The sequence below is a fragment of the Sebastes fasciatus genome, chromosome 5 (genome assembly GCF_043250625.1).
Source record: "Sebastes fasciatus isolate fSebFas1 chromosome 5, fSebFas1.pri, whole genome shotgun sequence".
NCBI lineage: Eukaryota > Metazoa > Chordata > Actinopteri > Perciformes > Sebastidae > Sebastes > Sebastes fasciatus.
Window position 1 is genome coordinate 20,108,252 of NC_133799.1, and position 26,399 is coordinate 20,134,650.

At 42.3% G+C, this 26,399-nt stretch overlaps 1 protein-coding gene across 2 annotated transcripts in view; it reads right to left on the reverse strand.

Annotated features, from left to right (window-relative positions):
• Window positions 1–6,521: 6,521 nt before the first annotated feature.
• Window positions 6,522–26,399, reverse strand: part of ncanb (neurocan b) — a 218,599-nt gene continuing 198,721 nt past the window's right edge. For both annotated transcript variants that reach the window (XM_074635645.1, XM_074635643.1), the window contains exons 13-16: window positions 25,604–25,686; window positions 25,000–25,144; window positions 16,017–16,199; window positions 6,522–12,479 (exon numbers count right to left, since the gene is read on the reverse strand). In XM_074635645.1, the coding sequence (XP_074491746.1) occupies window positions 12,352–12,479; window positions 16,017–16,199; window positions 25,000–25,144; window positions 25,604–25,686 (539 nt within the window). In that variant the 3' untranslated portion in view covers window positions 6,522–12,351. The remainder of the gene's footprint in view (window positions 12,480–16,016; window positions 16,200–24,999; window positions 25,145–25,603; window positions 25,687–26,399) is intronic.

A 26,399-nucleotide genomic window follows, 5' to 3' on the forward strand; every position in this document is an offset into this window, starting at 1 on the left:
GATAAGAGGAAAATGGAGGGAAAGGCAGGAAAACAGCTGGAATGTAGAGTGCTGGGGAATGCAGGAAGACTCAAGGGTATCTGTCTCTGCACCAGCATGTGGAAATTAACTGGTCAGTGAGCTATTGTCGTCCTGCAGTGGAGAGAAGGACTTGAGTGGCTCCAGAAGTACACAAACTGCTGAATCTTTCCTCACCTCGGTCACAAAACCCTCGTCCCACAACGCCTACAATTCACTTAATGGTTTGTGTGCACTTTCATCTTTTAAGGGACTTTGAGTGACGTCTCAGAGGACGCCGCGGTAAAGAGGCTGACCTTAAAAACTGTTGAGATAATACTGTGTTGTTGTGTGGATACGGTAACACTGGCTAGAGCGTGGCTATACCTTTTGATTGACCCTGGATATTTTTTGTTTATTTTTTATTTTTTGTTTTGTTTTTATTCATCTTTTCCTTTCCAGTTTATTTGTTGTATATTTTATAATTTATTTTTATATTATTTTTCTAATGTAAAGTATTTTTGCAGAACTGTAATGAAGCATCTGAACATGCAATTTTATTGTATATGAACTTTTGAAATAAAATATAAAAAAATAAAAAAGTTGCACTGGAAGCAGCACAACTGAAGGAGAGAGTAACAACAAAGAGTATAGAAGCAAAGAGATGATACTCCGCAGCCACTGCTGCCATTTTGGACTGAAAACGCTTATTATATTTATAATATTTTATTGTTCAACGCAGGTCATTTTTTTAGAATATGACAAAAAATAGAAATAATTTTGTTTTACTTTTTATGGCACTTTTTAGGCATTTTACTGGCGTCCGGTCGTCGCTTTCATTCCAAAATGGCGGAAGCGTAGCTCTGCTACATAAAGCATTAATGAATATATATATATATATATATATATATATATATATATATATTTTTTTTTTTGTATATATATATATACATATATATATTTTAAATATATGTATACATATATTTTTTATATATATATATTTATAAATATATTTATATATATATATTTTTATATATATATATATATATATTTATATATGTATATACATCATCCAATTTTTCACAAAAACTAAAGATTAGAGAAACGTTTTTAAAAAATTAATATAAATTTATGTTAATCATCTCACGACCATTCAGATTTATTTTGTGACCCTTTGGAGGGACCTGACCCCCAGATTGGGAACCACTGTCAGATAAATGTAGTGGAGTTAAAAGTACAGTATGTCACTCTAAATATGTAGCGCAGTAGAAGTATAAAGTCATGTAAAAATGGTACCATAAACTGTATATAAGAAGCTTCACTTTACAGACCCGGAGGTTGCCGCCTGGGAAGTACTCAAGTAAAGTATAAGTACCTCAAAATTGTACAGTACTTGAGTACATGTACTCAAGTTACTTGTACTAAAAGCAGCTTAAGCCAGATTTTCAGATAGTCAGTCGGGGTCATGTAACAAAACACCGCACAGTGTACACACAGCTGGCAGAGCAGAATGTGAGAGCGACGGTGTATGAAAGACCTGGCTCAGGCTGATGTTTGTGCTGGCTTTGCTCCTCAGGTCTGACACACACACGCGCACACACACACACACACACACACACACACACACACACACACACACACACACACTCACAGACGACTGTAAAAGAAGCTGTTAGTGAGCCGAGGCGGCGCCATCTGCAGCCGTCATTAGGACGGACGTGAATGCAGATTCATGGGTGAAGCTATTCAACAACCTGGCTGCAATAAAGATGCGGAAGATAAACGGGGTTAAGATGCACATTAATCTTTTTTTTTTCATTTGGATAAGCGGCATAGGCATGCCTGTGTGGAGACAAAGAAAAAAAACAAGTGTGCTTTGGCCTGCAGCCTCTTATGTTTATGTGTGAGATAAAGACTGGAAGGATTTCTGGAAGGAGAAGAGGCAGAGCGGCTTCAGGGTTAAGTAAGAGACTGTCAGCCGTAAGATGATGCTAAACCCCTTGTTGCTTTTCATAATCTTCTTGAACTTTGACAGCGTCATTAAGAGATAATGCAGGATAATACCAGAGATCCCCATCGATTGGCCATGCCTGCCAGATGAGCCTGATATCGACCCAAGAACAAGGTTATGATGAGCAGTCTTTTCACGCCTCTAATTTATCTGCTTATCTCAAAGTTACAGGAATCAGGACAGATCTGGAGTATAAATAGTTCGTTTTTAAGCCGTTTCATCGGTTATCATGAGAAAGTTCTGCAAGAAAGATGCTTGGGTATGCTTATGTAAGCTTCATGGACGCTCCACTATGAGGGCACAAGAGCATGCTGGTCCTCGGAGACAAACATTTCAGGGTTGTGTCTAGAAGGTAACCCATGAGTTGGGAAACTCTCGCGAGATATTAAGGTTAGGCATTGACCTTGAATAGTTAATAACGTTAATATTGCCGTTGCTGAGCAGCAGTGTTCTTCACGACGCCAAGCATATCGTGTACACGACTTCCCATGTTGTAAACACAAGCTCACGAGTTTCATTTGAGGTACCAAAAGCCTTAATCAGTAGCACAAAGCACACTCACTGAGCCGAGGAACGATAGCCGATTCCAACTGAAATCACAAAAGGTACTTTCATGATGGCTATTTTGCTTGTGGTTATATGATTGTGGCGTGCCGTGTAACAGAGTTGCTTATTCATTCTTATATTACTAAAAAACTAAGAGAAAGAGAAATTCGCCACTGGCCGATCTCCCAGCTGGAGATATGTGCGAGCGGCGGCGGCGGTGCAAATGCAAACAGAAAAAAACGCCCTTGAGGTATGTAGTTCTCGGGGAGCTCCCCAGAGGCAGCTCCTCTCACGGAGTCCCCGTAAATGTTTGGTCCGTGATCATTTGAAGGTTTGCTCCAAGTGTCTGTAACAAATCTGTAAACTTCCGCACAGCTACAGAGGAGAGCTGAAGGTCATTTTCAGCCGTGAATATAAGAGAAACTAATGAGCGCTGTCCTTGGAACTCAGCGAGCTGAGCGAAAACATCACTTAGCCAGCCAGAACAGAGCAAGAGGATGTAAAAGAGATGCTATATTCAGTGTGATTGATTGTCGACGGAGAGCAGAACCAGCTAGTGTGGCTTCTTCCGGTGTTTCGGAATAATAATGAAATGAGTGAGTCACATATCAAAGGAGAAAGAGAGAGGCAGAGAGAGAGAGAGAGAGAGAGAGAGAGGGGAAGTTGTGTTTTTACAGGAGACAGAGCTGTGAGGCAATGAAACCATCCATTGATAAGAGAGGACTCTCATATTCAGCTCATCAGAGGAAGTTCAGGTGAAGTGAAGGTCTCTGAGGTGAGACGGTACAACAGTAGGCGTATTCACTAACTATTTGCTGCCAAAACACAATCTCTCTCTTTCTTTCTCCTTCCCCTTTCACTCCTTCCTCTTACCTTTGATCCCTCTCACTTATTCTGTCTCCTCCTTCCTCTCCCTCGCTGCCTCCTACTCTTTCTCACTCGTGCCGCTGAGGGATTTGCCCTTGGCGACCTACTCTGTAGTTTAAACTCTACGCAGCAGATTTTGAAGTATTAAAGCAAAATTCTTTTTCGTGTTATTGATATCGTGGCTGTGGAGAAATGTTTTACCTAATCCAAAGAGATTTGGAAACGCATCTCCTCAACACGTGAAGGTCAGAGAGGCGCAGATTGTTCTCCGGCTACAGCTTAGAGCAAAAACTGAATGTGCCGAGGATCAGGATGATAGCGAGAGAGGACACTTTTGAATGGCGGAGAGAACATTTCCAGGAAAGAATAACAATCTGGTTGAAACAATCATTCTACGCAAATAGATGAGTGTGGATGAGTTACTGCCCTTGGCGAGATCACTGTGTTTCTTTTTCAGCACTTATTAATTTGAAACGGTAGGCTTTCTAGTTGCCCCGGGTTTTAAACTTGGATCAGTAAACTGAATAGGCCTTTTCATTGCCATGCTGTTGCTAGGGCAACAGCTTCGCTCCAAGATTATTTCCTGTCATTAACAAACATTGCAACAGCAAATACAAAGAGGCCCATTTAGGATGTTTATGTTGTTGAGTTTGAAAAGGTCAATAGGTTTGAGAACTTTCAAGGTTTTTTCTTTTACGACTGAAAGCAGCACATTTCATAAAGATTCATCCTCCTGTACGGATAGCTGTAGCTTTAAGTAGGATTGTTCAAGGGTGTAGAATGTAAATGTTATCTCATAGGAAGAAGACGGTTATCTTAGCTTAGCATAAAGGCTAGAAACAGGGGAAACAGCTAGCCTGGCTCTGTCCAAAAGTTAACAAAATCTGCCAACAGCAGCTTTAAAGCAAACTAATTAAGTATATCTTATATCTTGTTTGTTTGATCTGTACAAAAAACAAAGTATAAAAATGACAATGAGCTGTGTTACAGGGGTTTACGTGGTCCTGACATTCTCACTCTCAACTCGTCAAACACCGCCCTTAAGTCAGTGCCCCTTGGCGTCGGCTAATGATGCACTAAGTACCCCTCTTATGTTACTTTTAGATGTGTCAGGGACGACGTGTCAATAAATGCTCATTACATGCATAGTGTCCTTTCAAAATAAACTTCTGTTTTCACAGAAAGTTAGGTTTAGGCAACACAACCATTTAGTTAGGGTTAAGAAATGATCATGTTAACTTCCCTGACTAGTGACTCACGTGACTACCGAGAGACTAACGACTCACGTGACTAACGACTCACGACACTAACAACTCACGTGACTACCGAGAGACTAACGACTCACGTGACTAACGACTCACGACACTAACAACTCACGTGACTACCGAGAGACTAACGAGTCACGTGACTAACGACTCACGACACTAACAACTCACGTGACTACCGAGAGACTAACGAGTCACATGACTAACAACTGATGTGACAAAATATGTAAATGTTTCAAGTTGGCCACGGCGGTCTCCTGGTTGAAAGCCCTGTGTTTGGTTAGCCCATCGACGCTCTTTATACTACGTCAGTTGCTCTGACGGTCTAAGGCCGTGGGTGGGTTTACATTAGAGTTAGTTGAAAGGCCAGTGCGTCTCATACAGACGCTAAAGGGTGCCTGTATGCATGCTTCGGTATCTGATGCAGAGGGCTAATGACCAAGTGGCGGTATTTGAGGAGTTGGGAGTGAGAACGGGTTGTCTTGACTGGTACCAGTAACTTCCTGGAGTCCTCGCTTGTTGCATGGCAAATTGTTGTTTTCATGTCGTTGTTTTTTGTACAGATCAAACAAACAAGATATAAAGTGATATTTAACGAGCTTTAGAGGTGTTGGTGGATTGTTGGCTAGTTGTTTCCAGTCTTTATGCTAAGCTAAGCTAACCATCTGCTGGCTCCAGACATTAGAGAGTGGTATGAATCTTCTAATCTATCTCTCGGTAAGAAAGCAAATAAGCGTATTTCCCTAAATGTCAAATTATTGCTTTACTAAGTGCTTAGAGGGTGGAATGTTTTATGATTGCTGACATTTATCAGTAAATATTATGTCATATACGTACTTCTGGTAAGGTCATAACAAGACATTATAAAGTGCACTTGAATTTTCTTTCTTTTGTTTTCTTTTTTTTTTAAAGGTTTTTTAAGTGAGTTATATAATTTTTTTTTTTACCTCCTGGACAATATTTTATTATTTTATCTTCTTTATCTGGATTGATTTTTTACTGTATATTTTATATCCAGTTTTTGTATATATTTTATATTTTAATTACGGTCTCTCGTTTTTCGTTGAAGCACTTTGTTAAGAAAAGTACCATACAAATATTTAATATAATTTTTCTACCAAAAAACAAAAACAACTGTATGCCATCAGTATAATTTACAGGAAGGTTTAATCACATACAAAATTCTACATTTTAAATGAACTAAATGAACACAAATAATCACTCAAACAAAGACACTTAACGGATCCAAACAAGGGTTTCCTTTAATGATCATTTGTCTTGTAAAGAATATAATACAATGACAGGACTGGAATTCATAAGAACATACATCAATAAATATGGATAAATACTTGTGGACCACATTCACACAGCCGGAGACGGGCTCAGTTATATTGTATCAACATGAACACACAGGTAGCTGCAAACTGAAGTGCTGTGCAGGGAACAGAGCCACAGGAGTGATATTTCTCTGTAGGGTGAAGTATCACCTCGCTTCTGGCTCCCCTGCAGAGTGTCTGCAGACCGGAGAGCGTCTCTGTTTTTCTGATGCAGCAGTTTAAAAGTGAGTGTGAGCAGAAAGGGGAAACTGAAAGAGGGAGATGTTTTTTTTGGATCCATTGAGGCTGTATGAATATGGTCCAGAGAGGCTAAGCGACAAACACACCCAGAGTCTAAATGGATTTTAGAAAAAGGAAACGAAAAACCTCAGAGTATTTACATCACAGAGGAGGAGAAGTGTTTGTCATTGATTTCTGCTCTGCGTTTGTCTCTTTCATTTCTCATCCTCTCACTGTAACATCTTTCCATTCATCCATCCCAACAGACGGTTTTCTCGACGATGATGAATTGTCTCAACTCAATATCAGACAGAAACGCAATGTCACGCAAACACCACCCGGGCTGTACCTGTGCATTAGATGCCGAACCGTGAAGAAGAAGCGATGCAGAAGAAGTCCACAGCTGGAAAAAGAGTTTTGAAAAGTCTGATGAGGAGAAGATAATGATGCAGATTATGCAAAAAAACAGCAGTCCGTTTTCCATGTCAATTAGAAAAACATCCAGCGGTCATTGTGCCGTCAATGCCATCGACAGACCTAATAGGAACCCAAGACAGACAGCCTAATCACCAAATCAATAGTCTGTCTGTGTGCGACTGACGACAACAGCCTCTACCGCTCTTATCAGGTTGTCATTGCTGACGAACGCTGCGTTTAAATGCATCAGTTTTACAGTGACAGTTGTTACAGTACATGTAAGGAGCAGAGATTCTCAGTTTGCTGTCACACTGTTTGCAAACACGCCCACACACACACACAGACACACACAGAACTGTTCATCTGTCACTTGACTCTCTTCACAAAGAAATATGGAATAGTTTCAAAATGAAAAACACAATGTCAGAAATTGATTAAACAATGTGTTTGCTCGAACATGAGATGCATTCGCTAGCATGTCACGCTATCTCACACCAGCAGTAGTAACCTAGCGTTCCTTCCAAGGCCAGAGGCATTTTAAACCACATTATTTGAGTGTTCCCGAACGGCACATTGACCGTGTAATATTATGGATAACTATATTGCTCTGTCCTGTTTTATTGGATTTGAGACAGTTTATATCCCAGCAGCCCCGGCGTTACGTTCTCCAAACACATTAGTCCTCTTCTTAAAAGCCATTTCTCTTATAATGTTAAAAGTGAAACATGCTGTTGCAAAATGCAAACGATAACGCATAAATCTAACTTCTGTCTTGCTTGTCAAAGTGTGTAAGCTAAGCAGCCAAACAGGGTCATGTCAGAAAGAAATAAAAGTCTGGTCTTATATATTTCCTTACTCTTAATAAATACTAAGGCTAAGAGCAATGCAGTTTGTTTATCTCCATGTCTTATCATCGACTAGTGAGGATGCTAACGTTTTGCCTGGGGCATGCAGCTTTAGCCTTGTAGCATGACAGCATGTATGTAGCAACCCGGTGTCACTCCCAATTTGTCAAATAGCAAAGCTTGATCAATGCCCCTCGGCGTCTGATACCTATGCACGCCTGTAGCATCTGCATGAGACACACCGGGCTTTGAAGTAACTCCAATGTAAACCCATCTGTGTCATTATTAGACGATCAGAGCAACTGATGTAGTATAAACAGCGTAATAGTCTGTGTAGGGCGGCGGGGATAAGAGGTTAGGACGTGTCAAACAAACACAGGACTTTCACCGAGGAGGCCGGTGTTCGTGTCCCGTGTGAAAGAAGTTTTACACGGGAAATATGTTTGACTTATTTTCAGTGTCGTTTTGCTACACAACTTCTGTACTTTACTTAGTTTCACAACAAGTGTAGCTATTTTACGTAACAAACGTACTTATGTTAACCCCAACCGTTATCTTTTCTTCAGCCTCAACAAGTAGTTTGTTCCGTGAGTAAACTTAAAAACTAGGTAAACCTAAGTCAATTTTGAAAAGAGACTGTATGCATGTAACAAGCGGAAACTGACACACCGTCCCTGACATCAAAAACTGAAGCTAGAGGAATACCTAGAGCGTCATAGTTTTAAATGTAGGGCCACTAATCAAGCTGCCGTATTTGACAAAGTGGGAGTGAGAACGTGTTGGCTGCAACCACCTGTTTCCTTTGAAACACAAGCGCCCAAAAGTCAATTTCCTCTGTCTTGTTTGTATCACTTCTGTCACGCTGATTCAACCAGAGACACTCTTCCTCACAACATAAACTAATTCAAACAAGTTGTGCTCCCGCCGTTACTGTTTAGGCAGAGTGCAATCAGTCACAGCTACAAGAGATGCACTCTTATCTCATCTGATCTCTGCTGAAGACTTGAGCTGCGAGCTGTGACTGAGGTGAATGACTCGGTCGCCGTTAGGATAGGTGGCTGAGTTATGAGAAGAGGCCTGCTGGCTCTGAAGACATTCAGCCTGCTGCTCTCCCCTCAGGCTGCTGAGCCAAGATACAGCTGGCAGCAACCTCTGTTAAGTCACTCATCTTCACAATTAAGGTTCACAATTATAAAGCTTCGCCTCCGTCTATCTGCCTGCCCTCAGGGCTTCCACTAGAAAGAGCAGCGAGGGGAGGAGAGACGGGTGTGAGCCGAGGAGATGAAAAGGGGGAGTCAAAAGCAAAGAGAGACAGACACTTCTGAGAGCGAGGGTCAATGTGTTTGAAATTTGAAGAGGAAAAAAATGTGTGAAAATGTGTTTTTTTGCATGAATTTTATACTAAAAGCGTTATGCGAGTGTCGGAGAGGAGCTGTGAGAAAGTTTGGCACCTTCAAAAAGGAGCGAGAGAGAGCAAAAACTGGCCAGTCCCAGAGGACGGGCCAAAAGCAAGCTGTCCACTTACATACACAACACGCACACAAACACCCACACTTGCTTAGTGAAAGAAGTCAGACTTCTCAAACTTCAACGATTTATGTTAAACTTCCAAGTTCAACATAAATCTGTGGTGTTTTTGTGGTCAGATTATTTTTTTCTAACTTTAACATAGATAATTCGTTAATTTAATTCGTTAACTTACTCCTACACTGTGACGGCTAATTATTGTCTCATTTATTCAGTGGTAGCAAACGTGCCAATAGGCTACTAGTTCACCAAAACAGGAAAAATATGTTTTTTTATCCAATGAAATGACACATAAATGATACGCTTCTCGTGATTGGGTCGAATGGTGTTCACATCAGAAATGAACCGCCCCAGAGTTCACCAGACCAAGCCCTTCGAGGCGGACCAGAGAGCGGTTGTTTGGTCCGCACCAGAGTTTGAGTCCGGACCAAACGAACTGCACCAAGGGTGTACACGCTCCAGCGTCCTGTTCAACCGGACTAAACAAGGCTGGTGTGAACGCGCCCCTCAATTAATTAAATTTTGTCTAATCACATCTCGTCATGCTCTCTGTTTTACGGCCCAAATGAAGTTCCTCGCTTCATCATTTTTTAGAAAGTTTTCAACTCCTGTCACACAGCTGAACACAGCTGTAATTACACTGTCTCTGGACATCGACTGATCTGTATTACTGTGTGAGGGGCTTCTGTCTGCCCTTTCATTCAACCACCCGTGCTCAATCCATTTTCCCGGACAGATAGAAAAAAAGAGGCCCGTTGCAGCCTGACATCTAAGATACGACAGCGGTTTGACGGCTGTCACAGTTCTCTGGGTCTCCTGTCCGTCACCCTAAACCTTCCACTGGCTGTCCGTCAACCTAACCCCTCCCTTGTCATCACAGCTCTGCTGTTCTGCAGATAATGCAACTTGTTAATTAGGCATGCAGTAGATTAATTAAACTGATACAGAGGTGTAGGTTCACTTTTCTCCTCCGTGCGGAGGTGTTGTCATTGCCAAGGTGAGAAGAGACAAACAAAGGCAGAGAATTAATGTGCACAGGATGGCTTTTCCTACCTCAGGTGACTTTTTATAACCTGTTTCGTGCTTTAGTGTTCTTTTTATGAGATAGGCTGCTGGAAAACAGAGCTGGTTAAACTGAATTTAGGTCCTCCAATATGTTTCTATTGTAAAAAGACAGTGACAGTGAAAAGAATGTCGAGCGAGGAAGATAAATGAAAAGTGAGAGTGAAAGCCAGAACAAGAGGGAGAAACATAAAAGATAAAAATGCTGGAGTCAGTGTTTGGGACATAATCCCAGAAGCTCCAACCTCAAGTGCTGGCTTTAAAAAACACAATTTTTAACCCGGTAGTAAAAGGGAAGGGAAAGGGAGCAAATCGCTTGTTCTATCCGTCTCAATCCCCTCTTTAAAGCAGGACGCGCGGCGGCAGCAGCAGCGAGCACAGGTGTGAGCAGCTGAGGGACTCGGTCTGCCCCAGAAATGGGAAGCCTTAATCTCTGCTGACCCTCTCGATCATCGTCCTCTGGGAACTCAGCCACTGTCAACATCCTCAATCATAAACACACACACACACATACTGTACATACACGAGAGCTCAACGTATCCCAATGTGCCTCATATTCATATTTTCATACCCCGTGTACACAGCTTTGATTCATGATCCAACAGCCATCAACATTAGTCTCTGCTAGTTTTCATGCCCGTTTCCCAACTCATCCTGGTTTAGAGGGCTGGTTCTATCCACACACATTTATTTAACAAAACACCAATGCTGCTGTTTTCTTCAAGAATATTACTTTTACTCTTTATACTAATACAGGGATTCTGTCCTGCTTCCTAGAACATTTCTAACACGATTGAAAATGCACTAAAAGCAGGCAAAGATCTCACCCCGATTGCAGAATCAGTTTTGTTTTAGAGGGGACATATCATGCTCTTTTTAGGTTCATACGAGTTTTCTGAACTAGGCAGCCCACAAAAACTGACTGGGTTGTCTTATTTCACAGTTTGTGGGTTGGTAGGTACTCCAGATATCCAAATGTATGAGACTGAAAAAGAGAGTTTTTCATGATATGTCCCCTTTAAGAAAAGGTTCTGAAATGTAAAATTTAAGAGTTGTTTTTGTAATGACATATTTCTTTGTGTATCCAAACTCTGCTCATGGACTTTGACATCTGAGAGCGCTGCTGGATAGATAACGTGCTCCGTCTCTCTCCGGCTGACGGAATAATTTCTCCTCATCAGACCGAAGACGCAAAACTGTTGATGAGTGAGAGGAACTTCGCCCTGCTGCATCACCTTCATTAATTCACAGCAGACATTCTCACAGCGACACACAGACTAGAAGAAAAGGCAAAGCAGACGTGGGATTGCTGAGGTGAGTTGAGACAAACTGACATCAAAGGATGCCGATTAACCCTTGAAAAAGAGGGGGATGGATGTCTGACACAACGCGAGCTGTTTGAGATTGTTCGACACTTCTGAAAAGTGACTGATGTGTGACGTGATGTGATGAAACTGAATTGAGATGCGTTTTCCATTTTCCTCTGGGGGTTTAAGCATCTGATCTAAAGTAACTGTCTCACACTGACAAGAAGATACAACGCTAACAATCAAATAATTCAATTACAACTGCCTCTGATTCAAAGAAAATCAATTAAATCTGTTTCAGAATAAGTCGCTTTAAGTCAAGTACAATGTCTTACAAAGAGCAAACCAAAAGCAGCAGAGTCAAGAAATAAACACTGTAAAAAATAATGTGTGTTCAACAGACAGAAAAGGCTCAAGTCAACAACACGGACGTCTTCCTTGACTCGTCTGATTTTGATACGACATTTTCAGTGATGTCGTCCCTATTTATAGTTTGTACTAAACCACTTCTCTCCGAAGAATGTTCGGCGTGGATCTCAAAGGTATTTTTTTCTTTTTTTTTCAAAAACAGGTCAGCGTAGCCCCATGTTTCAGGTCATCGTTGAGCTCGGAGGGAGAGTAACTGGGTCGAGTTAGAGGATAGCTGGGAGACAGACAAGTTAGGACGAGAAAGGAAAACAGAGAAAGTAAAAAGAGTACAAAGGGATTTGTTATTGTCCCGGTGACGCCTGGCAGCACTTCGGCAGGCCTCAGAGTTGACTATGATACAGGCTGACTCGGAGAGAGCCAGGGGGTTGAGCTAAGGGCGGGGCGGTGCGGTGCAGGGAGGGGGGCTTGGGCGGAGAGTTTTTGAGCGGTAAACGGGGAAACGGGGGCGAGAGGAAGGGGACGACAGGGAGACAGGCAAGTTGGCAGCAGAGGAGAAACGGAAAGGGGTGTTTTTTTTTTGGTTCAGACGTGGGCGTGGTTGTGGTTGTCTCCCCCGTGGTGTCCTCCCTCTCTGTGGCCGTGCCTCTTGTGCTTCCTGCGCTCCCTCCTGCCCTTGTGGTGGTGGCGCCGGTAGCGGTGGGCTCGTCGGGCTGGTGGGGCAAACAGAGCGAAACAGAGAGAGTGAGTTAAAAGAAAGGTACGGAAGCACTGAAAGGCAAGTGAGAATTTTCTGTGATTTAGTGTTTTTTTTTTGGAAACTAATGAAAAAAAAAGTAACTTCGAAGAATCAGCCGAAATTTATTTTCCACCTGTTTCACAGAAAAAAAGGAACTTTTTTTTACGGACAGAGGATGTCGTATCCTGTAAAGATTGTAAAGCCCCCATGAGGCAAATTTGTGCTTTGTGATTTTGTGCTATACAAATAAAATTGACTAACTTAGAAAAATAATCCTGGCAAAACCTTCTTTTCACCTGTTCTTAAATCATAAACACAAGAGAGAGAAAATAATTTAGATCAGACTTGTAAAAATGGATCACCAGAACAAAGAAAGTCACGCTTGCCTTTCAGGGCTTCCGTATAAAGGAGCAGGCGATTTATTAAAGAGTCAGAAAGAGTGGAAAACTGATGTAAGAGGGAGATGAATCACTGACAAGCATCAGAAGCATTCAGACGGATAGTCGGAGGGAGGTGAAAACAGGTGAGAGACGAGGGAAAAAGATCAAAAAGCAGCAAGGTCAAAACCACATGTTCTCTGTAGAAGGTTTAGCTTGTTTCCACCACACTGAGGGAATCTGTTTTATCTCACATTCAGTCGACCGGGCGCCTTTAGCGAGAGTACACTGAGCTAGCCACCCACTCACAGCCTCAGTATACCCTCGTTCCTGGGGTGTACTGCCAAATTAGGTTGCTCTGTCCCTCTCTGAATTTTTTGCCAGCGAAGGCATGTCATCTGCAATGAGTGATAACGACACTATAACTCTGGGCCATAAAAACAACTCTGTCCAAAGATTAAAGAGTCGAAAGGAAAATCATTTTTATCACTTTCAACAGAAGCTACATTATTTCAGTATTTCATCATTACTGTCACATTGTGAGCTGAGTGAAATGGAATACAAGGCACAGTTTGTTGAATATTTATATATATATATCAACCCTTTATATCTCCTCTGAAGAAGCAAAAAAATTATGCTGAAAAGTTCAGACATTTATTCTGTCGTAGTCGGAGTGAGTCCTTTAAAATCAGTGTAGGAGAAATAAAGTTTATTTTAAGGCTCCAAGGAGATAAGGCGTGGGAAAGTTGCATAATAAAGGATGGTTATTATAGATTTTAGATGCTTAACTGGGTTAAAATAAGGTGGCTTCAAAAATGAATGAATGAATGAATGAATGAAAAACTGCGATGTCATTATTTCCAATAGCGTCCCGCTGCAGAGCTCCAGGCTCAGGCACCTCTGGCGCTGGGACCCAACTCCATCACCAGGACCCATAGTGAAAAATCACGTGTGTTATCATGCATGTTAAGGTGGGAAATCATGTGTGTTATCACCTGTTAAGGTTGAAAATCACGTGTGTTATCACGCGTGTTGAGGTGGAAAATCATATATGCTATTATATGTGTTAAAGGTTCTATTTGTAACTTTCAGAAATGCTTGCTAACAGCGACACCTGTGGCCTTGAAGTCAACGAAAGTCAGCGTCGAGCTCGCGCTTGCTCGCTCTACGTAGACATGGACGAGCATCGCTCAAAACAGTGAGGCGACACACGTCAGCTAAAAGCACAATATCACTCTATATTTCAGCTGCTTGGCAGTAATGTTAGCTGACCAGACGGAGGTCTCTCTATGAATCACTGCTGATCCTAGTGTTGGCTTTTCCTGCCTCAGCGCAGGCTCAGGCAGCGGGGCTCCTCAACGAGCTATGTTATCGCCTCCCGACCGCAGCCGGCAGCCGCAGGGAGACACCGGCACCCGGTCGGTAACGAGACGACAATGTAACACGTGGAGGAGCCCCTTCAATTCACAAGACACGGAAAACCTCTGTTGGTCTGGAGGAGCTGCAGCAGTTATTTCTGCACAAACGTCCACTTCACTAGATATTCTCAGAGCTAAACTAACTCTTCTGCAGTGTTGAGTGAGCGCGCGTTCACGTCTAGTAGAGGTGGAGCGAGTACGCGAGCACGCGCGCTGTGTCTGAGTGAAGGTAAGCAGGCAGCGGAGACGAGGCTCCGGCCACAAGCGAGCGCGCATATGCGAACGCGCATGTGTGGCGACCCGCTACATTTATACGATTAAAAAGTTACAAACAGTCCCTTTAAGGTGGAAAATCATGTGTGTTGATGTGGAAAATCACGTGTTTATCGCGTGTGTTAAGTTGGAAAATCATGTGTTATCACCTATTAAGGTCGAAAATGATGTGTTATACCACACGTGTTAAGGTGGAAAATCACGTATGGTATCATGTGTGTTCAGATTGAAAATCACGTGTGTTAAGGTCGAAAATGATGTGTGTTAAAGTAGCCTACTGAGCGTATATTTAATACATTGTATCACGTCCATTGTATCACTCCATGCCACACGACACCCACCAATAATACACAATAAAACCTTAATATTTCGATATAACTGCATCTTATAAAGATAGCTAACGTAGCATTAAGCAGCAAATACTGTAACGTGTAGCCTACTAGCCTTACAGAGTGTAATGTGAGTGTTCAATATGTGGTGGTTGGATCACTCTTATTCAGGAGAAACAGCCGAATGGAGACAGATAACTTTCTCAAGCAGCACTTTACTGTTCCTCACACTTCATCAGCTTCACAACAACAACACTTCCTTGTTCCAAACTCACATGTGACTGAACTAACCAATCAGTAGCTAGGAGGACTTAGACTGAGGTAAATGTTGATAAAACCACAGAGGTAGATTAACCTCACTTCTGAACTTTACATGATTATTTTGGTAGTATTGTTTACTGTGGCTGTGTGGCTTATTCAAACTAATGAACAAATGCTAAAGTATCCTGATGATCGACTCTGGCGAAGAAAATTTCAGACGTCACTTCCGTCTCCAAGCTCAGAGTCGGAGAGGGTCTGACGGTGGAGGTGCACCCAAGCCTGGAGCTCTGCAACCAGACCCGTCTCATAATTTCACTCCATCCTCCATAAAAACCTCTATGAGGATGAATATGAGAACATGTGCTGCACTTTCAAGTGTTTTATTCTTTATGCACAAAAGCTCATGCATGATAGAGAGTATAAAGGTCGGATTTCACTTTGGTTGAACGTTTTTTATGCACATCCTTTGTATCTAATAAACGGTCAACCAGTTGCAAAAGAGTTGTTTTGAACAGTCTGAAAAAAAAAACCTCTACCTCAAGCATAAAGCACTTCAAAGGAGACCCTACCACTTCTAAGTAAGCCCAGGGGATTTCATTTAGTGTGCAACCACAGTAATCTTTTCGCTCGCAATTATTAATAATGAGCAGGGATGGATAGGCTGAATGTGCGCGGTGACAGCAGCTCCCGGGGGCAGTTACTGTAGGAGGTTTCGTCTTACGCACCTACGGTGGTTGTGCGTGCTAAAAATAAGAACATGTAAATGTGAAAATGACCTAACAAATGGAAATACTGCTTTAAGTCTTGTTGTCTGCCGTCCCGCTGTGTGAAAATCCTGTCGTGTAAGACTTACATTTTATGCAGATGATTTTAGGTCGGTCCCACTTGCCGTTGGCACGACACTTAGCAGTGGGCACGTGGCGCTGCAGGAAGCCGTCGGCGCACTGGTAGCGCGCCACAGAGTGGATGTCATAGTGGGAACGCTTACGACCAATCAGGAAGGCATTATCCACAGTGGGTGGGGCTCCGCAAAGCACTGCAGGGGAGAGGAAAGAGACAGAACAACACAGAATATTAATCAGTCCACTTCTGTTTTACATCCTCTTCTGTGATGAATATATACCTAATAATAATGGCTTTTACCTGAGTTCACCTTTATCGGTGATATCGTGATTAAAACAGTTACATGTCCTGAAGGAATACACAGCTCTTAGAAAACCACCCACAGCACAAACATCAAAATGTGGATTTAGTGTCCTCAGGACAGCGTGTCTGAGAATGAGTGGGCGGCTGTCAAAGTAACACAGCGTTTCAGAAAGAGGAGAGTCAGAAAAATGTTTTCACAAGCTGAGATGGAGAGACGATTGACACTCTGGTCAGAGACTGACAGGATGGACAAGCCTCAGGGATGCACTCAAACAACTTCACAGATATTCTAACTCTGCTATCAGAGGGTGTCAGTCTCTCCAGCGGAGGCAGCAGGTGAACGTGTTGGAACTTCAAACACAATGTGCACCAAAATCATGGGAAAGTTTTTAGTCACCACGTTGAATTGCCCTTTCATCCATGATAATCTTTGATTTAAAATGAGATATAGCTGTTATTAGTCATTTCTTTTAGACATATCAGTCAGCAGAGCACGACTGCTAAACCATTTATCAAATAGTCAGAGGTGGAAGAAGCTCTAAAGGCCCTGACACACCAAGCCCGCCGTCGGTGAGCGACAGTGTTCATCAAGGCTCCTGTAGTGCCGTTAATTCATTACGCCATGGGATTAAAGTTCCCGTGTCTATTATTTGTCAGTCCCTTTTTATCAAACTACGCTTCAAACTATGACGCTCTATGTGCCCCTCTAGCATCAGTTTTGGACGTGTCAGGGACGGCGTGTCAGTTTCCACTCGTAACATACACACAGTCTCAATTCAAAATAAACTTCCTAGGTTTATTTGCGTAACGAAAAGATTGTGATTTTGGTTAAAATAAGACTGTTTGTTATGTAAAAAAAAAAGAAGTAGATTTGTAACATAACCTGTGTTACTTAAGTACGTGAGTTACGTAACAAACTACGGTGAAATAAGTCAACGCTGACTTTGGTTTAACACGAACAGCGGCCTCTTGTGTGATAGTCCCGTGTTTGTTTGACACATCCAACCTCCCCTCCAGCCCTTCACGGACTTTCTCGCTCTTTATATACGTCAGTTGCTCTGAGAGTCTAATAATGATGCGGATGGGTTTACATTGGAGTTGGTTGAAAGCCCGGTGTGTCCCATATAGATGCTAAAAGATGCCTCGGACGCTGAGGGGCACTGTCCAAGCGTCAGTATTTGACGGGTTTGGAGTGTAAACGGGTCGGTTATGACGTCCAGAAACAATTCACATACTTTCTAAGTCCCAGCTTGAACTCCTTTCAGAGAGAAAACTAAGAGCTGGCTAATAGTCTGATGGGTTAAAGGTTGTGGAAATTAGTTTGAGGCGGAAAAACTTCCAATTTGCCAACACCGGTAACTACCATTGATTCCACCCTTGAATGTGATTTACACACTTCAGTGCTAAAATCGGTCACGAGAGGACTTAATCAGCAATCACAAAATGTTTACAAACCCTCTTAATTCCCTTGTCCTTGTCCTAATACCTCTTAAATTCTTAATATGGGAAAGCAATGTCATTAACTCTGATGAAAGGTTTAATGCCACATTTACAGTTTAATGTGTTGTGGAAGGAATGGGGCAAAAAGCACTTTCCTCCTCACTTGAGACGATCACACACTCAACACAAATGGAAGGCTAAAAGGTAGTTTTCCATTAGCCCTCACCTATGTACACTGTTGAATGATTTCTTGCAGCGGGGGCAAGCAAAGCCACAATGTATTGAAGTAGGGATAAAAGAAAATGTCACTAAACTCAGAAAAAGTAAATGGAGCCGTGATTTTATGGGCGACGCTTTAAGTCAGAAAAGGTCTTTTGTAGAATAAAGCCTGAAGGACGTACGGGGCTGCCGTCGAGAGAGGAACTGGGTTTCTTTAAAAAAAAAAAAACTGTGAAAAATGTACTTTTCAAAATACTCCAACGCTGCTTCTCAATCTTTTAAGCTGTGACTTAAACCGTTGAGATACAAGTGAGGATTTTTGGTAAACCACTTTTTGTTTAAGACTAAACAGTCAGCCACTCCTGGCATCTCTGTATGTGTCTGATAGCAGATGAGTCACACACACTGTCAGACAATATTTTTGTTTACATGATTAGATTGGCTTATAATATCTACACTCTCTCCTGCTGTGGGTTGCTTTCTGTGTACAGGCAGATTTTTGAAAAGTCAGACTAAGTTCCCGATACTCTCACACACATACACATAAAATTTTTCCAAATGTTCCAGCTTAAGACAGATTCACACTACACAACTGTCTTGAAGTTGTTGTGGTTTTCACCCTACATGGCGGCCCGGCGACAGGAGGTCTAAAAGATCTTTCACCGGGAGGAATCCCCGATGAGGTCCCCAAACTACGTTTTGTCACCAAAACACACATGAGACACGGTAAATGACAAAATACCATGCACGAGACAGGGTTTTTCGCTCAAGCAATCCGCGGAACTTTCCTTGTAGTCAATGCTTGTTGATCACAAAATAGCCTGTTCCCCCACTTCTTTAGTATTTACAGCCTGTTTCCTCAAGGTGCAACAGCAACTTTAGTCCGTGCTGCAAATGCAACACATACAGTAAAGTTCCTATTGTTACAGTCAACCCGTATCTTGCGCTCTCATTGGCTGTAGCTCGTGGCCAGAGTCCCCGACAAGTCCAGATATTTAGCATGCTAGATATCTTGGATGCGTCTGCGATGCATCGGCGAGCTTCCGTCTTTGAACAGTTCACACATAGCACTCGAGCGCTGATTTGACGATTTGCGAGCGCAGATTTTCCTCTGATCTGGGGCTTTTTTCTGGGAGCTCCAAAAACTGTCGGCGAGTGGAAAATCAGGGCTAAAGTTGTGTAGTGTGAACTAGGTATTAGAAAGCAGGAAGCCAAAAATGACGCTCATTTAAAGTGTCTGGTTCATAACTTGGAAGAAGAACAAGTAATAAACTGGAATAACTTTGACCTTTGACCTCCAAATCTAAGCAGTTCATCCTCGAGTCCAAGTGGACACTTGTGCCAAATTTGAAGAAATTCCCTCCAGGCTTTTCTGAGATTTCACAAGAATAGACCGTACGTACAGCTGTATGCACGTACGTACGGACGGACAACCCGAAAACGTAATGCCTCCGACCACGGCTGTTGCCAGCACGTAGGCATAAAAAGATGAAAAAATGAAGAAGGGTGGCTGAAGGAAGACTGAAGATGGAGAGAAATGTAGAATAAAGAATTGTGCACTAAGCTTACAGATGGCGTAGGTGTTATACAGCTGATTTAAGGTATTAGAAGCTAGGAGGAAGGTACTCCTGCATGCAGGTGTGTGCTTTAGCTGTATCCTTGAACGCAGCATGTTTCTAGGGGTATTTTCTGTCGCTGTGTGTTTCTGTCTGTGTTGCAGGGGGTAGTCAGTGTGTGTTAGCGGCATGGGGAGAGCTGCAGACAGTTAGATGCTGGTTCCTCTCAGCACTCCTCCGTGGCCTCAAAGCATCCGCACACCTACTGGCAATCCTGTTAGGATGAATCAGAGAGACATCAAAGCGTGTGTGCATTGGTACTGAAACACTACTGGAGCGAGTCTCGCATGGAAACAGTAGATGTGGACGGATTCAGTCTTGTTTATTAAATAACAAACTGCAGGAGTTGTTTGTGTGGATGTTTGCTGACGGTGCCACCTACAGTCCAGACCACCTGACAGACAGAAAAGGCAGTACAAAAATACTGCATAGACCATAGTGTGTCTTTACCTTCTGATGTACATCGGCAAACAAGGGATATCACGCAGCTTGTTGTAAATATAGGAATTTATTAAAGAGAAAAACAAAAAATATATATTTAGGATTCTTCCAAACTTTATTCAAATCACAGAGAAAACGAACTCTTTTAGCTCTTTTCACATCACACATTTTGACATAACAACAAAAGCACATGTGTCACTATGTCACTATCCAATTAAATACGTCACTAAGCTATTTCATTGAGGCAGCATGAACAACAGCAGGACCCTGACACTGAACTTGCATCGACCGCAAATCGATTGCAGCCATTATTAAAATAATAGCTCAACATTTTGTGAAATTGCCGGATTTGCTTTAGATGAGAAGATCGATACTCATGCCTGCGTCAAGTATGGAGCTGGAGTTAAGACACGTTAGCTTAACTTAGCATAAAGACTAGAAACAGGCAAAAAAAAAATCTGAATGTTTACAACAAACGTAAACATGGGTCGTAAGAAGCTGCGACCTGTATGGCGTTTTTTCGGCGAGGATGGCTTCCTACTCTCATCTAATCCTCTGCAAAAAAAAAAGCAAAATGTATTCCACAAAACTATTCCTTTGATTTTATTAGTTGCATCTGTGAAGTTTAAATATCCTCCTATGTAAAGAATTACAATTTTGGAGACGGGAGATGTATGTGAGCCAGTGAGCAGAGTAATGTGGTGAGAGAGCAGCTCCCTGGAGGTCTGCTGGGTCGTGGACTTCTGCTGGGTCCCTGCACACGTCTCCCTGTGGAGGATGTAACTATCTGTAGCAGCGATGTCTGCAAAATGACAAGACAGGGTCCCTGTGGGGAAGTCTGTGGCTGCTCAGGTGGGGTTGGTGAAGAGGATCTTTATCTCCTCCTTCCTCCTTCATTTCCTTCCTGTCTGTGACAGATTCCTCTTCAGCACTAAACACAACTAAACATAAGGATTATTAATACATTGAAAATATACAGTATATAACATGTCTGCATCAATTAAACACAAGGGGAGTGCGTATACTTTTTCAGCACAAACACACATATAGCATCCTTCCCCTGTGGCGTCCTCACACACCAGTGAACCTTTCCCCCCCCCCAGTCCCTTCTGAACTAAAATGTCAATTGCTTGAGGGGATTGTGCACTACACTAGCTAAAACAGATATATAACTGCAAACATGCACTGTAGCTAGTTGGGTAATTCATATAGAAAAATATTTCCTCCTCACTTTCAAAATACATTTCCCCAACAATGATTACATTACACACCATTGGACACATCAACTGCTAAAGGCAGTGAGTGACGACAGCCTATCATCTCCCAAAGCACTCTGAGAGCGCGCTGGGTATGTCATGCAAAATTAGATTTTCTGTCTCTGTACATAATAACCCATCAGAATAATGGAACAATTTCATAATACTTACATGTCCTGTTGTGGGTAAATTCCCTCTTGTCCTCGCTGGAAGAGCTCCGAGGCAGAAGAGTGCGTGACTCTCTTGTTGCTTGAATCCAAATGTACTGTACGTGTAAAGCTTCATCTGTGCTACTGTTTTCCATTAAATCTATTTTTTTTCGTTATACAATGTTGATCCGGAATGATGAAACGATGATGAAAATATGGCCTATAGACCTCACGAGATGTTTTAATGAGCTGAAAGCTATTTGTACAACAGATGAGGAAACTACAGCAACACAGTTTATGCAGATATTTAGCTGGCTAGATATCTTAAGGTAAAGATTTTTGTAGGAAATCAGAGGCAGCGGGTTTAAAACGGTTCAATATATGTGTGATTAATGATTGGAGGCTTGTGCGAGTGGGTTGTACAAATAATATGTGTGATGAGTTTGGCTCTCTTTCCCCGAGATCTGATCACCGTCTCATCAGATGGCGGTCTCACCTCTTTTACGTTATATGACAAAAAATATCGTCACCATCTGCATGACACATCGCCCTGACTGGCCCCTGGGCGACTGATTGAGGTGTCCGATAGGCTCACATGGTGTCGTTATCGCCGAATCCATCCCAGGGTGAGCAGACAAAAACGGATCACATGAGGTGCGAGCGTTAGAAATTCAGGGTGGAGAATACTCAGCACGGAGCTGACGAACTCCACTGATAAGACAAGACATTACATGGGGGTTACTTAGAGTGGGAGAAGAGGCTGACGGGGGAGGCGGCGGGGGAGATGAAAAGACGCTGGTGATTGTAACTGACTGATTAAGGTCAGAGGTGGGCTGGGTGCTTGGGGACTTGCGACAGTGTGCATCAGAGGTGGTGCAACACTTTGCTTGTGAGGGAAATACCGTTCCTTTCATAGAGGAATAGAGCCGGGTGGTTCAGGAGACGAGCTCGTCGCCTGAGGCTTTAGAAGGACTGTACGTTCTCTACGCATGTGGCCTCTGATGACCTGAAAACCATCTATTAAAGCACAAATAACTAGATCAAATTAACATAATGACCATCAGTAAAGCCTTTAAGGCTTTTATGTTAAGGCTCATCCAATATTCGGTGATGACAAGGGACGATTAGGGGAGCTATTTTATTAGTTTTACAAGTATGGGTCAAACTCAGCAGCCCATAGCTCAGGGGTTAAGATGAAAACCATATTGACAACCAAGAACCAAAATGTCGGAAATGTTCCCGGAAATACTTTAACCCTAAGAGACCCACCATATTTTTTCTAGTCATAAAGCCATGCTGTGATTTGGTGTCAAACTTTTTACATTTGGCGATTTCTGCAAGAATTGCATTTTTCGGCGATTGGATGGGGAGCACTTCTGTTCTGGAAACTGCTCAGAAACCCCCTTATTGTCAGTCTACCTAGGAAAGCCATCCATCCTCTGAATGCTCTAGGTCTCTAGTTTGTGGTTGCAAAGTTTCATGAGGCTGTGATTATCCTAGAGGTCACCACAGGTCATTTTATACAGTGAGGTCAAGTTTAAAAAAATGGTCTCACGATATCTAATGGCTACTGTGGGGATTAACATCATCACACATGAATACAGTTGGGCTCATTGGATCCACAAGAGTCTCAGCTTTACAGTGATACACAATTTATGTAATTCAAGACTGTGCACAAATATTTAAATAAACCATTTTTAGAGTAGGCGGAAATAACACATTTATACTGCATTCAAAAAACAGCATGTGATTATCATAAAGTGGACATGTCTGTAAAGGGGAGACCTGTGGGTACCCATAGAACCCATTTTCATTCACATATCTTGAGGTCAGAGGTCAAGGAGACCCTTTGAAAATGGCCATGCCAGTTTTTCCTCGCCAAAATTTTGCCTAACTTTGGAGCGTTATTCAGCCTCCTTTCCAACAATCTAGCATGACATGGTTGGTACCAGTGGATTCCTTCGGTTTTTCTAGTTCTAGCTATAAACCCTGAACCTACTGCAGCCTCTGAAAGACAGTAAAGTCGGTCATCGGACCCTCAGAGGTTAAACTTACCCTGTAAAGATTGATTTTATTAGCTGACTAATACCCTCAATCTACTGTCAACATGAAGAAAGAAAGAAAGAAGTGAAGAATAACAACATATATCAAGCAACTTTGCACCTACTTACAGCAAAGTGTAAGAGAAACCTTTAAGAGCAGTACTCAAGTGATCGCATAATTGCTGATGTGTATGCTCAGAGCAGGACTAACCAATCAGACACAAGGATTTACCCCATGGGAAGAGATCCTAAATAAAATAAATGCCGACTTTTTCTTAGTTTTTGAATGCCTGATTAATGTAATAAAAAAAATCCACTCAAATCTAATGCAAATAGTGGGATGAAACTACCATAATCTGAATTACACATATTGTTTCAGCTAACATATTATACATCATAACCAATGATGTTTTGTACAGTCACTCCAAAACACTATACACTATACTGCAGTCATCTGTGATCTATGATAAATAGCTTTTCTTCAAAAGCTTGTGAGTAAAAGTGAAGGATTTTTACGTCCACACGCCTACAGCTGAAACAGAAAGCTTTTCCCATCCAAAGCTCCAGGGGAAGCTTTAGAGATACAGCCACTAGTGGCTTCCTTTGTCCCAGTATTTCTCTAAACCTTCCTGCTAAACTCCACCTAGCTACATTTACGTCTTTCATCGGTCGTAAGTTTGACCTGTATGCAAATGTGTGGCAAAAATAAGCTCTAATGGGCTCTCAGAGGAGCATGTAGTGGCTTCACTCCAGCGCCAAGGAGGGCCAGCTGCAACAGGGGACATAAAGCGGAGGTAGCAGGCGTATATAAGGAAGTTAACCAACCAACAAGTTTGCTCACCTCGTTTTGCTGAGTTTAAGTTTCCTGAACATAAAGCAGAAAGTACGTTCTGCCCCAGGATGTGCTTCAGCTTACTAAAACAGAACATTTGGCAGAGGAAATGGAGCCGTGATATGAGGGGTACACGGAGGACTTTTTAAAGTCGTGCTGGAGGACGATGAGAGATAGAAGGAGGAGTGCTGGTGAGCAGTAATGAGTGTGAATCTGAAGTACGTGTACTGATTGAAAAGGTTCGGTGCTAATCTCCTCCGCTGCACAGAGACGTGTATAATGTTAAGTATGACATAGCCGGGGTTCACAATCCCCCCGGAGGTTCATGTGCTGTCAGAAATAGGCTGCAACACTTGTGAGCTTGTGAGTAAAACAGCTTTAAGAACATTTTGTCATCTTTTTCTCACTTATGATTCTAATTTGTAGGATGTATAACTAAAGAACCGACAGCGCTGCGAGGTTGTTTCTCCTTTGCCCTTTTTCCTCCGTCTCACTCTGCCTCCTCCTGTCCGATTCCTCACCGTCTCACTCTTTAAATCCGATGTCTCCTCACAGCCTCTTCCTCTTTTACATCCTGCTACTCTCAGCCTGCCTCCTCGCCTCTCTGTCAATCATCTTAATCACCTGTTGAAATTGCATCATACTCCGTGCCACTCTCTCCTCCCGTCTCCCTCCATCCACCTCGCTGTTCTCACCTGTTCCCTTCTTGCAGACGTAGGGCAGATTGTAGTTGCAGGGCACGTCATTCCACTTGCCGTTCTCGTGAGCAATCATAACCACGCAGTCTTCTCCTCCGGCGAAGAAGTTGTCTGGCTGGTTTTCACGCCAGTTCTCATATTGCTGAACAAAAAACAAGACACACAGTTAGACAAAATAACTGTTGTCTTTTTTAAACTCAAATTAAACATAATTTTCTTGACATCGGACATTAATTACTGATCAAACGTCTACTTATGTTTTCACAATAATCAATTATGTGCAGAACATTATTTATTTATCTCCCCTAATTTCATGTTCTCTTTTTGACATTGTGATGTTTTTGTATGTGATGATGGAAAATGAGAATACAACAAAGTGCATGCTGTGTGTTTTCTAAGTGCACGCTGAAGGTATGTTGTGACTATCAGTAGATAAAGCTGTATTGCAAAGAAGTCAGAGGTAACAGTGAAAATATTTTGTTGGGATCACAATGGAACACAGGCTGAGCGCCTCCAAATGTATTCAGTTTCTCTAGAGCCTTAAACTCCACCGGGATCAACAGCTGAGTAAGAGACACAACAAACACAGCCGGCTCCTCACCAGGTCCATCTTGTCGGTCCACTGAAAGTCGTCCTCCACTGTACGATCATTTAACCCGATCCAGGTGTTGTCATGGCTCAGACCTGCAGGAAGTAACAGAGGAAATCAATACAGAGAAAGAAAACAGGCGTGGACATACAATACAGGTAGTCCAAGAAATAGCATCTAAAACAAATATGTGAGTTGAGCACATTTCGTTTTTATCGATACCACAACTTTTCCACCTCAGCCAAGTTTTTAAACTTTTTTCCAACTTTTTTTTTTTTTCATATCTACAGCGTTTCCTCTTTGGGTTTTTTAAGTGCGAATTGAAAATGCACGAATGAACACACTTATTGTTTGGGATTGCAATAGATTTCGCTGGCTGTGGCTCAGGGATAGAGCAGGTCGCCCACCGATCGGAAGGTCGGCGGTTTGATCCCCGGCTCCTCCAGTCCACATGTCAAAGACACATGAAGCCTGAGTCTGAACTCAGAACAGCAGCTGAGGATCTTCCCTCTCTGGCCTCCGCTGAGAGACCAACAATAACGGAGATATTGTTGATGAGATTTTTGTTTTGTGTGAAAAGAAAATATCCCTAATGGTGTTTTGGGTTAATCTCATTTGTGTGTTTGGGGGCGTCGGCGTGCACAGGCGCATGCGCGTGCATGCACACATGTAATGGAATTTCAATCATGGTGTATCTGCTTAACATCATTACCAAGCCCATTAATCTTCCTAATGGCTCTGATCCCCTTATTGCAGGGGTGGAGACGTCCATTTTCGAGGCAATTAAACACACTTTTTGGTAACTGTG